General features: G+C 38.4%; 1 protein-coding gene across 5 annotated transcripts in view; it reads right to left on the bottom strand.

Moving 5' to 3' along the window:
* Positions 1-5,666: 5,666 nt before the first annotated feature.
* CLCN3 (chloride voltage-gated channel 3) overlaps positions 5,667-16,401 on the bottom strand; it is a 100,885-nt gene continuing 90,150 nt past the window's right edge. For 3 of the 5 annotated variants that reach the window (XM_059374113.1, XM_059374121.1, XM_059374130.1), the window contains 2 exons: positions 10,350-10,425; positions 5,667-8,639 (listed from right to left, as the gene is read on the bottom strand). In XM_059374113.1, the coding sequence (XP_059230096.1) occupies positions 8,481-8,639; positions 10,350-10,425 (235 nt within the window). In that variant the 3' untranslated portion in view covers positions 5,667-8,480. The remainder of the gene's footprint in view (positions 8,640-10,349; positions 10,426-16,401) is intronic. The other 2 variants (XM_059374139.1, XM_059374146.1) reach the window with 1 other exon arrangement.

Here is a 16,401-nt window from a genome sequence, read left to right on the forward strand (position 1 = left end):
TTTAGGCCTGGATTTATGGGCGGTGGGGAGGGGATAAGGGGAAGTAAGCTTGGTAAGTGCCTGACCCCAGAGGTACCAAAGCTGCATTTTAACAGTATCTCCAAGGGGATACGGTTATACAGTATCCGGGGATACTGATACCCGGATATGTGGTCCGGGTACCTATTAGGTGTATTCTTTAAAACAGTTCTTTGACTCAGAGTATTTACTAATCTATGTAGTACAGAATATTGATACACAGTATAGTATACTAACCAGTATACTATTAATTTAAAGTTTACTACTGCAAATTATATCATTGGATTTATAGTAGAGATTTGTGATTACAGCTGTGTTTTACCAGATTCATACCCTCCTCAAGCCTGACAAAATGTCCTTTGCCTTAAGAATAAGAGCACAAACCATGAAATATAAAATAGCCAACTCTGCGGATTGGGCTGAAGCTTTTCCCCCTTTGTAAGAAGTTCAAGGTAAAAAAAAAAAAAAAAAGCCCTTGGGTCATCTTGTAAGGGTTTTTTGGCAGAAGATTGACTTGACTTAACCAAAGAACTTTTATTTAATTGTCAGTCTCCAGAGTCACTTACCCTGTTAGCTGTCTCCTTAAGATAGTTTGAGATAACTTCCTATTTTGACATTAAAGTATGAGCAGTCTATGAGCAAACACTTCCAGCCAGGATTTTTAATATGAACAGCTTGTCTCATCTCCCCAGTTAAGCTGCAAATTTTTAAAGAACACGTATTTTATCAGTATATGTCCCTCTCAGTAACATAAATCTTTGAGTATGTATTTATTTTTTTTTCAACAAAATGACCCTATTCCACGCTGCTCAGTAAGTGCCAGATAAAATCGCACTTGCAAGATTTGGGAAACCACTGAGATGCTCTTGAAGTAAGAATTCTTGACTTCTCAGACAACAGAATGTCTTCTGAAGTTAAAAATCCCCTCTGCTACTACAGCCTCTACCTAGTATCTGTTCTCCTTCCCATGGTCCAGGCTGCCTTTGTAGGACATTAAGATGCTTTCTTCAAGAGAGATGTTTTATATAATAGTGTAGCCAAACTACACTGAAAACACCCTTGTACCTTCCCTTTCATTACCAGAACTTTCATAGTTCTGATGTGAGGTCTCGAGTGGTTTTAAGGAACTGCCACATTTGAGTGCATAAGCAGCTGCCGGTCCTAGCCCCATCTGAATGAAGCTGTAAGATGACAGGAACATTAGCTCACACATACTTTGATTAGAAAAGCTGACCAAATCATATTGGGTCTTAACTAATTGAACATTTTAGAAGCTCCTGAGCTTTTTTCCTCAGACTTCCTTAGTTTCTGAGGTACTTAATACTGGGGGCAGTATTCAGAAATAGTTAATATAGATCTTTTAAATACTGACTATTCAAATAAGTTCAGAAATCTTATACGAAACCAATCTGCTTGGCTAGAAATGTTAGCCATTTAATTCTGCCATTCCTTGATCCAATAATTTCAAATATAGTTTGTAGCTTTTTTAAAAATACGCCTTCTTGTGATCAGTAATATGGATTGTAATAGGATTTCTTACCAAGGAACAAAGTGAAGTGAAGGGGGACAAAAAAATAGACCAGTTTTTCATCCACCCTTATACAAACCTAAGATGAATGTGTATTTTCAGAGAGCTAGGCATCATGTAACAGCCAAGACTGAATTGGATACCAGTGCCAATATGGCTCTTATAATCTTGATACTGTAGTTGTGGATTTCCAATCTCAAACTCCCAATTTGTGTCAGAGGGCTGCAAACAGGTTTCAAACAGGTTCCAACTACTGAAATTTTTCATTAAAGAGGAAGATCCTTAGGTAATACCAAACTTCTCTTTTTTCCCTCACTGAAGCACAGTCTGCTAAAAACCAGTTTGCTGAATATTTTTATCTACCTAGAATGTGGCCATCCAATGGCTCTAGTCATTTCCACACGCCGCCTATCTACTTCTGTTCACAGAACACCTTCTAGGGGCCTACACTCACAAGTGAAGTACCTTAACCCAGTAAGAATTTAACAGAATCACTACTCAAATTTAGCTGAGCTCATTCCTGGAGCTTGATAACAGTTTCTGAATGACCTCTCAAACACTCACCTAGAAAGATACACCCAAGAAAAAAATGAAAGCTATAAAACTTAATCCTAAGAGAGTGCTACAAACTACTTCGCCACAATGACAGATACTATCTACACAGATGATCCTTCTGATACCTTAAACCTCACAGTTTTTTTCAATATCTAGACCAGGGTGAACAAACTAGGGCTGAGGGCCAAATCTGGCCCACTCCTCCTTGTTTTTGTAGATTAAAACTTTATGGAGGCGCAGCCACACCCATTCGTTTGCGTATTATGTGTGCCTATAGCTTGGCAGAGCAGTTGGCAGTATTATGGCCCCCAAGCCTAAAAGATTTACTATCTGGCACGCCACAGAAGAAAATTTGCTGACCCCTGATCTAGACGGTCCCCCTCATTAGCCATCAACTCCAAAGTCACACCCTAGACCCCTGTCAGCACAATAATGCAAACCTAATCTGCTTTAAGCATCCTACTGTCCAAAATATCATCACCCATCTTTTCCTCTCCTCTAGTCCCCACCATAGCCTACACCAGTTCACTGATCTAACAGCCCTTTTCACTATTCTTCACTCACTCGGCATTCTAGCTTCCCTCTTCACCCACCCTTATATTCCACTCTCCATCCTTATAATCACTCCCTGGCATCTACTCCACTGCCCCTCTCTCCATTAGTTGTACTTACGTTAGAACCTTAAGCCTGATAAAAAGCTGCCTACTCCTGCTTCTGCTTGGTATCAGGTGGCTGGGGAGAAAAATAATAACCATGACATCTGGTCTTGTTTTAACCTCAGGTTGTCATACTACTGCCCATTCATCCTACTACTTCCACATCTTTCCTCAAACATGCAACAATACCTCCCAGCCCTCAGTTTATTTCACTAGGAAAAAACGAGCAAAGTAACTTCACAAGATCTCACCCCACACTACCAACTACCCAATATTCTCTGCCTCTTCCACATTGGTATGACTTGCTTAATGTCCCACTGTGCCCCCAAGATGCCATCCCCTTTCCTACTCAAAGACCTCTCCCCTCTCTTCAAATCAATTTTCCCTCTCAAATATTCCTACCAATAACAAAAGCTGTAATATCCTACATCCTAAAACAAAACACTGTCTTTCACACATTGAGTTTTCAGAAAACTCAGCAAGAGCTGAAATAGCTGCCTTTTGGGGATGCCTGGGTGACTCAGTTGCTTAAGCATCTGTCTTTGGCTTAGGTCATGATCCTAGGGTTCATGACAGGTCTCCCCACTCAGCAGGAAGTCTGCCTCTCCCTCTCTCTTCCGCCCCTTGCCCACACCTGCTCATGCTCTCAAATAAATAAAATCCTAAAAAAAAAATAAAAAATTGCTGCCTTCAGTTCCTTTAATCAATCTCTGTCAAACACACTCCAATCAGACTTTTGCCCAATCTCGCTGAACCAGCCTTGGTTAAAATTATCCATTATCTCCCACTAGACAATTTTCAGCCCCCATTTACTTCACTGGATCAGCAACACCCGAAAAGTTGATCCTCCTTGAAACTTATTCATTTACCTTAGGGGACCACCTTTCTCTTAAAGCACCAGTATTCCCCCTACCTCACTGGTGGCTCCCTCTTTGCCGGCCCCTCATCACCTCAAATCTAAGTATACATGTATGTCAACGTTCCTGGCTTCTCTTACCACTTAATCCCATGGTGATCCCCTCCTGGCTCAGGATGATACCTCCCAGATGGTCTCTTGGGCTGGACCTTCCTCCTGAACCTGAGTCTCTGTATATTCGATTGCCTAATTGACCGCCCCACTTTGAAGCCAAAAAGTCATTTCAAATTTAATGTCTAAAACCAAAATTCCTCTGTAAACAACCTCAAATCTAGTCCTCCTGAAGTCATTCCCAATTCAGTCAGTGGCCATTGGAAACCTCCTTTACTCCTCTTGTACCACTCCACATTTGATCCATTAGCAAATCCCGTCTATGCAACCTCCAAAACGTCTAAAGAGTCCAACCACTTGAACGACCTCCACCAGCCCCAGGCAGGTTCGAGCCTCTATCATATTTTACCTTGGTTATTCCGAGAGCCTTCTAATTGCGTCTCCCTCCTTCCACCCCTTCCTCATTATAGTGTATCCCCAACAAAGCAGCCAGACACCACGTTAAGTCAGATCATGTCACTTTTCTGTCCCACTGGCTTCCCATTTTATTCAGAATAAAAGTCAAACGACTATATTCCTAACTTCTTTCTTCCTCTTACACCCTACTCCCCACTCCAGCCACAGTGACCTATTTGGTATTCCTTCTGTCAGGTATATCCTACCTCAGGATGTTTGCACATACTACTTCCTCTTCTCAGAACATTCTCCTCACAGATAACTATCATTCCCTTACTTTTTTTAAGATTCTGCTCAAATGTCACCTTAATGCTGAGGCCCTTTTTCATCACCCTCTATAAAAATCCCCATTACTGATTTCTCTCCATTAGAATGGGAATTATTTCCTGACTTATGTATGCCTAGAACTGTGTGGCACACAGGAATAAGAAAAAAAAATCTGCTGAACTAACTAATTTGTGATATGTATCATCATCTGACATACCATGTATGTCTGTCCCTGCTAGAATGTAAGCTTCAGGAACACAGCACAGTACCTATCACACAGTAAGTATTCAATAAAAGCCCAGTGAATGATCAAATGAAATGAATGATTTTAAAAAAAAAAACTATTCCAGACTTTTTAGTCCAATAGCTTTAACTTTTCAGTCCAAATAGCTTTACTTTAATGAATTTAGTATTAGACTACTGAAATCTTTTAAGAATTCAAATGTTACCACCTTCTTTTAGGCAGTTCTATTAGCAAATGTACAATGGAATTTTTTTTTTAATATTTTATTTATTTATTTGAGAGACAGAGATCACAAATAGGCAGAGAGGCAGGCAGAAAGAAAAGGGGAAGCAGGCTCCCTGCTGCGCAGAGAGCCCTATGCGGGGCTCAATCCCAGGACCCTGGGATCATGACCTGAGCCAAAGGCAGAGGCTTTAACCCACTGAGACATCCAGGTGCCCCTACAAAGTGATCTTTTAAGAAACATGTAGGAGTGCCTGGGTGGCACAATTGGTTAAGCGTCTGTGTTTCGGCGTAGGTTGTAATCTCAGGGTCATGAGACTGAGCCCCAGGTTAGACTCCACACTCAATGCAGAGTCTGCTTGAGATTCTCTTTCCCTCTCCCTCTGCCCCTCCCACTCTCTAAAATAAATAAATCTTTTTAAAAAAATCATGTAAATCATTTACATGTTTTAAATTCATGCCAACAACATAATATTTCTTTTTTGAAAGTAAACTGGTGTGAAATCTTTCTGTAAACCTGGAGATTGCACTGACAAGCAGAGACTCTCTACTATTGATGGTAGTGTTTATATCCTGCTGTTTGATTCAGCATCTATTCCTTTTGTCACCCCCTTGCCTGTCTTTGTAACCTGAGAGAAGCATTCTATTTGTCACCTCTTTGAGGCTGCATGTGCCAGGCATATTGGCCTACACTGCATAGAGCAGCAGCAGAAGTGGGAGGATATTACAGATATAATTAAAGGCCAAACCACACATTGTCATACAGATTTTAATAGATTTTCTGATTAACTCATCACAGTAATCATTTTTACTGTAATGATATGCAGCTTTACTACACTAGTATAAATAAAAACAGATAAATACAGCTCTAGGCAACATCACAGATTAACAAACTAAGCATTCTTCATGAACCAAAACTGAAAACAATTATTAATAAGAGATGCTGACACCCTTGCCCATTCTCATCATACCTTCTCAAAAAGGGTACTCCAATAAGGCGCTCCACTTATTATTTTGGTCAATTAGTTTGCCAATTAGCCAGGCACATATATTTCATGGTCTCCACTATTTCATCATTTGGTTGAAAAGTAGACACACCTCAAAATATCAAAAAGAAAAGTGGAACAGGTAGTATTACTGAAGAAAACCACCGAATGCATTAGAAATACAACACTCTTCCTGTATTTTAGCAGTAAGACACATCAAGGGATAGAAACATACCAGGAAGAAAATTAATATCTACCTTGAATATCCACCCTGAAATGTCAGTCTGTGAAGCAGGATGAGCAATGGGACAAGGACATGAAATCAAAAGGAAACATGGAAAATTAAATCCATGTGATGTTTAATGTTACAAAGCTATCTGCAAAGAAGCTGGTTTCTTCTTTGAAGACTCAAGACAAACAAGCCATTCAGTAGCCAAGGCTGAGGAGTTCACACTGCAGAGACACTCAGGACAAGATGAATAAGATATATAGAAGTATCATTTAGAAAAGATTTCACTCCAGATGGCCAAATGAACTTTGAAGGGGTAATTAAGAAAGCTTGAAGTCTGCCAAAAGGGTGGGGGAAGTAAACTCAGACAAAATACTGATTTTAGGCAGATAGCAAAATGAGAAATGTTTCACAAAATTCCTAAAATGTTGTTCAACTTTCAACTGTCATTCTAATATGGCTTCATGATCTAATAAAGCTTCAAGATCTTACAGATATATTATTTTTAAGAACTAGGAAGTGAAGAGTCACTTCCAAAATGTAAAAACGGCTCATTGCTGGTTACGTTTCAGAAAATGTCTGTCTGCAAAACTCATTTATTACCAAATTGGTAATTCATTCATTACCAAGAATGCATAAGCCCAGATTATTTAGGCCAGTCCTTCAAGTAAACTGCTTTTGCTGATAGTGAATTCAGACCATGATTCAGACAGACATTTCCAAAAACAAAAATTCCAAACACACCCCAGTACATTTTCAACTCATCCTGCAAAAATGTACACTGTGGATACTCAAAACATTAACACTTACGGATGTGATATACCCCAAGATTCAAAGGTTATGTTCAGATTAATATTTTAACTGCTACCTTTGCAACTGATGTTTTCAGTTGTTTGATTTTTTCTTTAAGTTAACATTATTTAACTTTTGGTTTTAATCTGCAAAGTGATTTCTCGTGTTTTAAGTTTCTAGTTAATGAATCAAAATGTACAGGTCTGAAGACATAATCCAGAGGATGGCAGTGAAAGATCAGAAAAAGGTTTATGTACACATTGGATCATAGACAAATAACCACAACCTCTTTTTAAACCCTTGTTCCCAGTGTAAACTTTGTTCATATCTCCATATTTGTAAGTCTGAATTAGTCTATAAAAATCACATTAAAAAGGTAAAATTATTTAAGCGCGATATTAACTGATCTGTATTTTATAAATTTTAATCCATAAAAATATAAATAAGAATGGTAAATTTTTAAGAAAAGAAATATACATTTAGTGCAAGTTATGAATTACATTTCTTCTTCAGTGTCAGCAATAAAATATCTTGAAGAAAAAAAAAATGACTGATCTAATTTCAAGAAAAAAAATTCCAGTGTTTAAACATGCAATTAATACCAGATACAGCTAAACAGAATACTTCCTTCTCTTTACTGTCAAAGCAGCAGCATTTTGTTTCCTTATGCTGAACAGTACTTGTGTATTATAGTAGTTTTAGAATAGAAAATTTGCATAAGACCAAGTCACATTATCCATAAAGTCTGAGAGAAAAAAAACAAAAAGAAAACTCTTTATCCTTACAAGTCACGTTCAGTGTTGTTGATTCTGAACCACAATGCACACAAGCTGAGAGATTTTGTTCACGGTTCATTCAAGATTTTACCTGTTTGATTTGCCTTTGTTGTGGTGCATGTGACTGCTCCAAGCATTTGGTGATGGTACAAACTACATGGTTAATGGCACAAGAAACACTCCCTTCTTGTGATGAAACTTCAGTAAAATCACAGTACATCTCAATATGAGAAAGGACTGTTTCAAAAGGGCACACCAATTTAAAGAGGCTTTGTCACAGCTCAAGAGAGAAAGAAAAAAGAGAGGGAGAGAGAGAAAGGAAAGCTCTTCTGGAATGTAGAAAGATAATGCTTAACTATATAATTCATGAATTAAACAGAACAGTTTTGATACAAAAGGGCAAGACCTTGCAGTCTTATCGATGGCTCAATTCAAAGTAATCCCTCCAGAAACAGGGATGCGAATGCGTCTGTGCGACATCGGAGTAACAGGCCAGGTGCTCCGGGTGCTCCAAGAATGCAGTGCCCCCTCTGCCAACGCTCCAGCCCGCGGTCCCGGGCACATCCTCAGCTGAATGCATCCAGTGCAGAATAGGAGATGATTTGCTGCTGCTCTTGGTTAGACGAGGAAAATATCTCACTCACTTCCTTGTCGCTCCTTTCCCTCCCCAAACAATTCCTCCATTCCACCAGCAGTGTTTGCAAACTGTGTGGCAAAAGCCCGGCTTTTAGATTTCTTTCTTTCTTTTTTTAAAGGACAAAAAAAAGTAGACGACTCCCTCAGGTTAAAGAGTTGTGCTATTCAACAAATGAACTTCCTCTTCTGTTTCCTCTCTCTCTTCATCTATAGGATTCAGTTGAACATTATTGAAGCGGGGTCTTGGTTTGCCGTCTGGGCCATATGACGGAGGATATCTTTTTTTGTTATAATGCCAAGGAGGCGCCTGAAAGCAATAAACAGAAGATTGCTATTAAAATAAAAGGGAAAAGAAAAGAAAAGCTAACTCTATAGCTAAACCCGTTTTGTTGACAGGAAGAGAGCAAAGCAAGCACTGTGATTTTATATTTTCAAAGAGTATTTTACTGGTAAAGATATTAAATTATCCAGCAACCATCCTTTGATATGAAAGTATCATGGTTACTAACAGTACAATGTCCTTTCCACCAAGACTCTTGAGGACTGCATGCCTCATTGAAATAGAGGTACTTTGATTCATGTATGCCAACAAAAAAAGTAAAAAAAAAAAAAATGGGAGGATGTGTGAACAAGAAATGATACTGATCCCATTTGAGAAGGAAAATTCATTGCCATGATACCAAGAAAGCAATAATATGTCTGACCAAATCTCCTCAATATTCCATTTTTTTTAAAAGCAAACGTAACCAACTTCAAAAAAATAACTTAAGAATTGCCCAGTTGTATGCAGAATCTTCATGAAAGCACATACAATTGAGATAGTCAACAAAGAACTCCAATCCGAAACTTCAGAGCCCCAAGAATAAATCTAGAAAACAACCCAAGTTTCTAGTACACTCATCAATGTTTTCCTCTTTTGATTTTGGCCAAAAAAGGTAAATACAGTGCTTTTATGAAAGTCTTGGTTGTTAATGCTTACAGTAAAAGGTGAAAAATCAAGAAGCAATCCTAAAAGATTATTATAGGTGAAGCAGAAAGCAGAATGAATGAGAAGCTACTTATTATTCTGGTTAGTAGTTTTTTAAAAAAGGATGCATGAAACACTTGTGAAATATTAGCATACAACAGGAATACATAATCAGTTGTGTACTTAAGCAAACTGGGACGGGTTTTATATAGGTATGACAATTGCAGGGCAAAATAATTTCAGGCATTAATTGCTAAAGCCAGACAATTTTTAGGTTATAAGGTAAGGTAATTCAAAATTTATCTTTAGTCATGAAACCACTAGGACATAAAGCCAGTTAAAACAAATGCATCTGACCCCAAAAGCTGCTCACAGCATTCTGAAAACATCATACAAAAGGGGCACACATATAATCTAGGTACAGTTCACTAATGAAACAGCAGGACACACATTCTTGACTGTGAAGGTATGCAAGGTGTAGCAGAAAAGGAACTAATGTTATGATCACAAATATATACAACATTACACACTAGTTAGTGTGCCCATAAAAAATCTGTTTAACATTCGGCAATTCTAACACTGCTAAGCTCAGTTAAAATCATTTGTGAGCTTAGATTTACCACAAGACTACCACAAGATTAGGAAACATAAAAAAGGAGGAGGGTTTTTTGGGGGGCGGGCGCAGACATTTTTAACCAGTCAAGCACCTTCTGAGATCAGTGTATCTGCTAAGGTAGACAAACTTGTATTTACTTTAAGAACGTCCAATAATATTTACTCATTTAACTAACAAATTGTTTACAGTTCTTAAATTGCAACCAATGATTTTGATGAGAGACATTAACTTCTGCTAACTTCCTGTGAACAGAATCTTACAAATATCTAAATTAATCTTGCAGACATAGTTTATGAGATATAAATGTAATTGGCAGCATGTAGGATCTTTTTATTCAGCAGATAATCTGGGACAGACAGAACTGAACAGTTCACAAGTTTCATGCTTCCTGACTTCTAAGGTGTCTAATGAGGAGATCTGATATATCTAATCACCAAGGGTTCGACGTGCTGCTTTAGTTGCTCGAGATGCTCTAATATGTTCTTCTTTGTGATGATCCCCAAGACAATCCTGAAACAGATCATGTTATGCTAATAACTGTGTGAGAAATTAAATTAAAAGAGGTTCCAATCATAATGATAAAGAATGAGAAAAAAATAAAAACATGAACCATAAGAATGCTTTTAATGAACTTTAAAAAACTAAAAACAAAAATGATTTGAAATCCTAGGTCCTATTTGCATAACTTTTACAGAGTTTCATAAGAGACATGATACTATTTCTAAATATTGGTGAGTTGTTTTCTTTTTAAATTAAAAATCAAAATCATAAAAGTTCACAATGAATATGACTATAAAGAAAAGTACAAAAGAAACAATATCAATACACAGCTATAAATTTCTAAAACTTAGCTTCATTTTCAGTGTTCCTTCATTAGGGGAAAGTATTTTTCTAATTTCTAAAATGTCCCAATGCTGCCACTATTATTTGGATCTACCTCAGCAGTGTAAAGGTAGAAAAAAGCTTAGCCTCAATTGCCTATGAGGAGACTTAAGAAATCCCATGGGTTGGGGTGCCTGGGTGGCTCAGTTAAGCCTCTGCCTTCGGCTCAGGTCATGATCCCAGGGTCCTGGGATCGAGCCCCACATCAGGCTCTCTGCTCAGTGGGGAGTCTGCTTCCTCCTCTCTCTCTGCCTGCCTCTCTGCCTACTTGTGATCTGTCAAGTGAATAATAAAATCTTAAAAAAAAAAAAAATCCCATGGGTTTTACAACTACTTGGGATTAAAATGAAAGGCAATGTGCACTTAAATAAATAATGCCAACCAATACACACATCCCCTAGTTTTTAGGACCTACTGAAAGCTACTCCTTAAAGTAAGCTAATAAGATATACTTATGAGTAGAGGTCAAAATGACTTTTACATTATGCATTTTTTTCTAAATGATTACTTCTCACTTAATCTATCACTATTATAATATGAAGCAAAATGAGGGACATAAATTCTCACAAGGATACTTGAAAATAATCAGATTTATTAGAACAAAATCCTGGTTACTGGTTTTATAATGGAAGAATGCAACTACAATATATAGCAACAAAAATAATGAAAGTCAAAGGCTTTAAAAAGCCTTAATCTTCAATTCTGGAAGGCCATCAAGAATGCCCATCAGGGTATTGGACATTTCCTTGGTGATCTAGTTAAGTCAACTTTACTATTCAACTGCCTTTGAATATTATGACTTCTTAAAGAATGTCACCAGAGGATTTCACTTAAAGAGTAGTCAAGGCCTACAGATACGTCAGTTATAAAACAGTTATTAAGGATGATGCCTGGGTGTGGGGGTAGGAAAGCAGGGAGGGCACGCATTGGGAAAGGTAGAAACGGGTTCTCTGCTAATGTTTTCTCATTATTTAAAATAATGTACTGATCCTTAAGAACAAAATAAATTGAAAAGTTGTCAGAGGATACGAACAAGTTCTCCCTCCAAAAAGGCTCAGAAAATGCACTTATGAAAGAAAAAATGCATACATAAACTAAGTACTTAATCACTCAATGAATGATCTTTTCAGTGCGACAGAAACAATAAAAAACCATCAACTCACTTTAGTTTATAGTTGGGAATCAGGAAATGTAAAAAACCTTAACAAATAATTCCAGTTTAATTCTTACTCATTCTTTTCTTTTCAATTATATATACAATGATTACTTCAGTTAGTATATTAGTAAGCTCTGCCAAATCACAAGGTACACAATGAGGAGAGTTACAGATTGATTAAGAACCAAGTGGCAAATTTGGATATTTATATAGTAATCTCTATATTACAAAGTAATGATCCTATAAAAAGGAGGAAATAATGTACTTCCTATGGAGAAAAGTGATTTGAGAAAAAGAAGGCCAAGTTCAGTGCTTTATTAATTGCAGGAAATACAAAGAAAATCAATGCAAAATGTAACTTATATAAAGAATAATTTGCTGTTTCCTTGGGCAGCTAACAAGCAATGATTTAAGAGTTAACAGAGCCATGTTTCCAAAATATGTTCCAAAAACACCAGTCCCAAGAATTCTTCTGTGCTCTTTCCTCCATCAAAAAAAATTAAAAAGGGGGGGAAGGAGTCAAGATGGCGGAGAAGTAGCAGGCTGAGACTACTTCAGCTAGCCAGAGATCAGCTAGATAGCTTATCTAAAGATTGCAAACACCTGAAAATCCATCGGCAGATTGAAGAGAAGAAGAACAGCAATTCTGGAAACAGAAAAACAACCACTTTCTGAAAGGTAAGACCGGCGAAGTGAATCCAAAGCGACAGGAAGATAGACCCCGGGGGGAGGGGCCGGCTCCCGGCAAGTGGCGGAGCAACAGAGCACAAAATCAGGACTTTTAAAAGTCTGTTCCGCTGAGGGACATCGCTCCAGAGGCTAAACCGGGACGAAGCCCACGCAGGGTCAGCGTGGCCTCAGGTCCCGCAGGGTCACAGAAGGATCAAGGGTGTCTGAGTGTTGCAGAGCTTGCGGGTATTGGAACGGGAAAGCCGGCTACAGAGACAGAGCCAACAGTAAGCTCACAGCTCGGTGTTACCTTGAACCGGTCGCAGGCTCGGTGAGCCCGGAGCGCGGCCAGAGGTCAGGCAGAGGGGAGTGACTGGGCGCTGTTCTCTGAGGGCGCACTGAGGAGTGGGGCCCTGGGCTCTCGGCTCCTCCAGGCCGGAGACCAGGAGGCCGCCATTTGTATTCCCGTCCTCCGGAACACTACGGAAAGCCCTCAGGGAACAAAAGCTCCTGAAAGCAAACCCGAGCGGATTACTCACCCCGCCCCGGGTAAGGGCGGTGTAATTCCGCCTGGGGCAAAGACACTTGAGAATCACTACAACAGGCCCCTCCCCCAGAAGATCAACAAGAAATCCAGCCGAGACCAAGTTCACCTACCAAGGAGTGCGGTTTCAATACCAAGGAGAGCAGCAGAATTCCAGAGGAGGAGAAAGCAAAGCACGGAACTCATGGCTTTTTCCCTGTGATATTTTTTAGTCTTGCAGTTAATTTAATTTTGTTCTTTTTCATTTTTTGTTTTTTTTTCTTGCCTTCGGGTAAATTTTTTTTAAACTGTTAACTTTTTTCTTTTTTAACGATTTTTTACTAGTTTATCTAATATATATATTTTTTCTTTTTTACATTTTTCTTAGGTGGTTTCTTTTTTTTTAATTCTTTTCTTTTTTTTCTTTTTTCTTTCTTCCTTTTTGAACCTCTTTTTATCCCCTTTCTCCCCCCTCACGATTTGGGATCTCTTCTAATTTGGTTAAAGCATATTTTCCTGGGGTTGTTGCCACCCTTTTAGTATTTTACTTGCCCTTTCATATACTCTTATCTGGACAAAATGACAAGACGGAAAAATTCAACACAAAAAAAAGAACAAGAGGCAGTACCGAAGGCTAGGGACCTAATCAATACAGACATTGGTAATATGTCAGATCTACAGTTCAGAATGACAATTCTCAAGGTTCTAGCCGGGCTCGAAAAAGGCATGGAAGATATTAGAGAAACCCTCTCGAGAGATATAAAAGCCCTTTCTGGAGAAATAAAAGAACTAAAATCTAACCAAGTTGAAATCAAAAAAGCTATTAATGAGGTGCAATCAAAAATGGAGGCTCTCACTGCTAGGATAAATGAGGCAGAAGAAAGAATTAGGGATATAGAAGACCAAATGACAGAGAATAAAGAAGCTGAGCAAAAGAGGGACAAACAGCTACTGGACCACGAGGGGAGAATTCGAGAGATAAGTGACACCATAAGACGAAACAACATTAGAATAATTGGGATTCCAGAAGAAGAAGAAAGAGAGAGGGGAGCAGAAGGTATACTGGAGAAAATTATTGGGGAGAATTTCCCCAATATGGCAAAGGGAACGAGCATCAAAATTCAGGAGGTTCAGAGAATGCCCCTCAAAATCAATAAGAATAGGCCCACACCCCGTCACCTAATAGTAAAATTTACAAGTCTCAATGACAAAGAGAAAATCCTGAAAGCAGCCCGGGAAAAGAAGTCTGTAACATACAATGGTAAAAATATTAGATTGGCAGCTGACTTATCCACAGAGACCTGGCAGGCCAGAAAGAGCTGGCATGATATTTTCAGAGCACTAAACAAGAAAAACATGCAGCCAAGAATACTATATCCAGCTAGGCTATCATTGAAAATAGAAGGAGAGATTAAAAGCTTCCAGGACAAACAAAAACTGAAAGAATTTACAAACACCAAACCAGCTCTACAGGAAATATTGAAAGGGGTCCTCTAAGCAAAGAGAGAGCCTACAAGTAGTAGATCAGAAAGGAACAGAGACCATATACAGTAACAGTCACCTTACAGGCAATACAATGGCACTAAATTCATATCTCTCAAATAGTTACCCTGAATGTTAATGGGCTAAATGCCCCTGTCAAAAGACACAGGGTATCAGAATGGATAAAAAAACAAAACCCATCTATATGTTGCCTCCAAGAAACTCATTTTAAGCCCGAAGACACCTCCAGATTTAAAGTGAGGGGGTGTAAAAGTATTTACCATGCTAATGGACATCAGAAGAAAGCAGGAGTGGCAATCCTTATATCAGATCAATTAGATTTTAAGCCAAAGACTATAATAAGAGATGAGGAAGGACACTATATCATACTCAAAGGGTCTGTCCAACAAGAATATCTAACAATTTTAAATATCTATGCCCCCAACGTGGGAGCAGCCAACTATATAAACCAATTAATAACAAAATCAAAGAAACACATCAACAATAATACAATAACAGTAGGGGACTTTAACACTCCCCTCACTGAAATGGACAGATCATCCAAGGAAAAGATCAGCAAGGAAATAAAGGCCTTAAACGACACACTGGACCAGATGGACATCCCAGATATATTCAGAACATTTCATCCCAAAGCAACAGAATACACATTCTTCTCTAGTGCACATGGAACATTCTCCAGAATAGATCACATCCTCAGTCCTAAATCAGGACTCAACCAGTATCAAAAGATTGGGATCATTCCCTGCATATTTTCAGACCACAATGCTCTAAAGCAAGAACTCAACCACAAAAGGAAGTTTGGAAAGAACCCAAATACATGGAGACTAAACAGCATCCTTCTAAAGAATGAATGGGTCAACCGGGAAATTAAAGAAGAATTGAAAAAAATCATGGAAACAAATGATAATGAAAATACAACGGTTCAAAATCTGTTGGACACAACAAAGGCAGTCCTGAGAGGAAAATATATAGTGGTACAAGCCTTTCTCAAGAAACAAGAAAGGTCTCAGGTACACAACCTAACCCTACACCTAAAGGAGCTGGAGAAAGAACAAGAAAGAAACCCTAAGCCCAGCAGGAGAAGAGAAATCATAAAGATCAGAGCGGAAATCAATGAAATAGAAACCAAAAAAACAATAGAACAAATCAACGAAACTAGGAGCTGGTTCTTTGAAAGAATTAATAAAATTGATAAACCCCTGGCCCGACTTATCAAAAAGAAAAGAGAAAGGACCCAAATAAATAAAATCATGAATGAAAGAGGAGAGATCACAACTAACACCAAAGAAATACAAACTATTATAAGAACATACTATGAGCAACTCTACGCCAATAAATTTGACAATCTGGAAGAAATGGATGCATTCCTAGAAACATATGCTTCCCGGGGGAATTCTACCAAACATTTAAAGAAGAACTAATTCCTATTCTCCTGAAACTGTTCCAAAAAATAGAAATGGAAGGAAAACTTCCAAACTCATTTTATGAGGCCAGCATCACCTTGATCCTAAAACCAGACAAGGATCCCACCAAAAAAGAGAGCTATAGACCAATATCCTTGATGAACACAGATGCGAAAATACTCAACAAAATACTAGCCAATAGGATTCAACAGTACATTAAAAAGATTATTCACCACGACCAAGTGGGATTTATTCCAGGGCTGCAAGGTTGGTTCAACATCCGCAAATCAGTCAATGTGATACAACACATCAATAAAAGAAAGAACAAGAACCATATGATACTCTCAATA

Source organism: Mustela nigripes, chromosome 1, assembly GCF_022355385.1.
Source record: "Mustela nigripes isolate SB6536 chromosome 1, MUSNIG.SB6536, whole genome shotgun sequence".
Taxonomy (NCBI): domain Eukaryota; kingdom Metazoa; phylum Chordata; class Mammalia; order Carnivora; family Mustelidae; genus Mustela; species Mustela nigripes.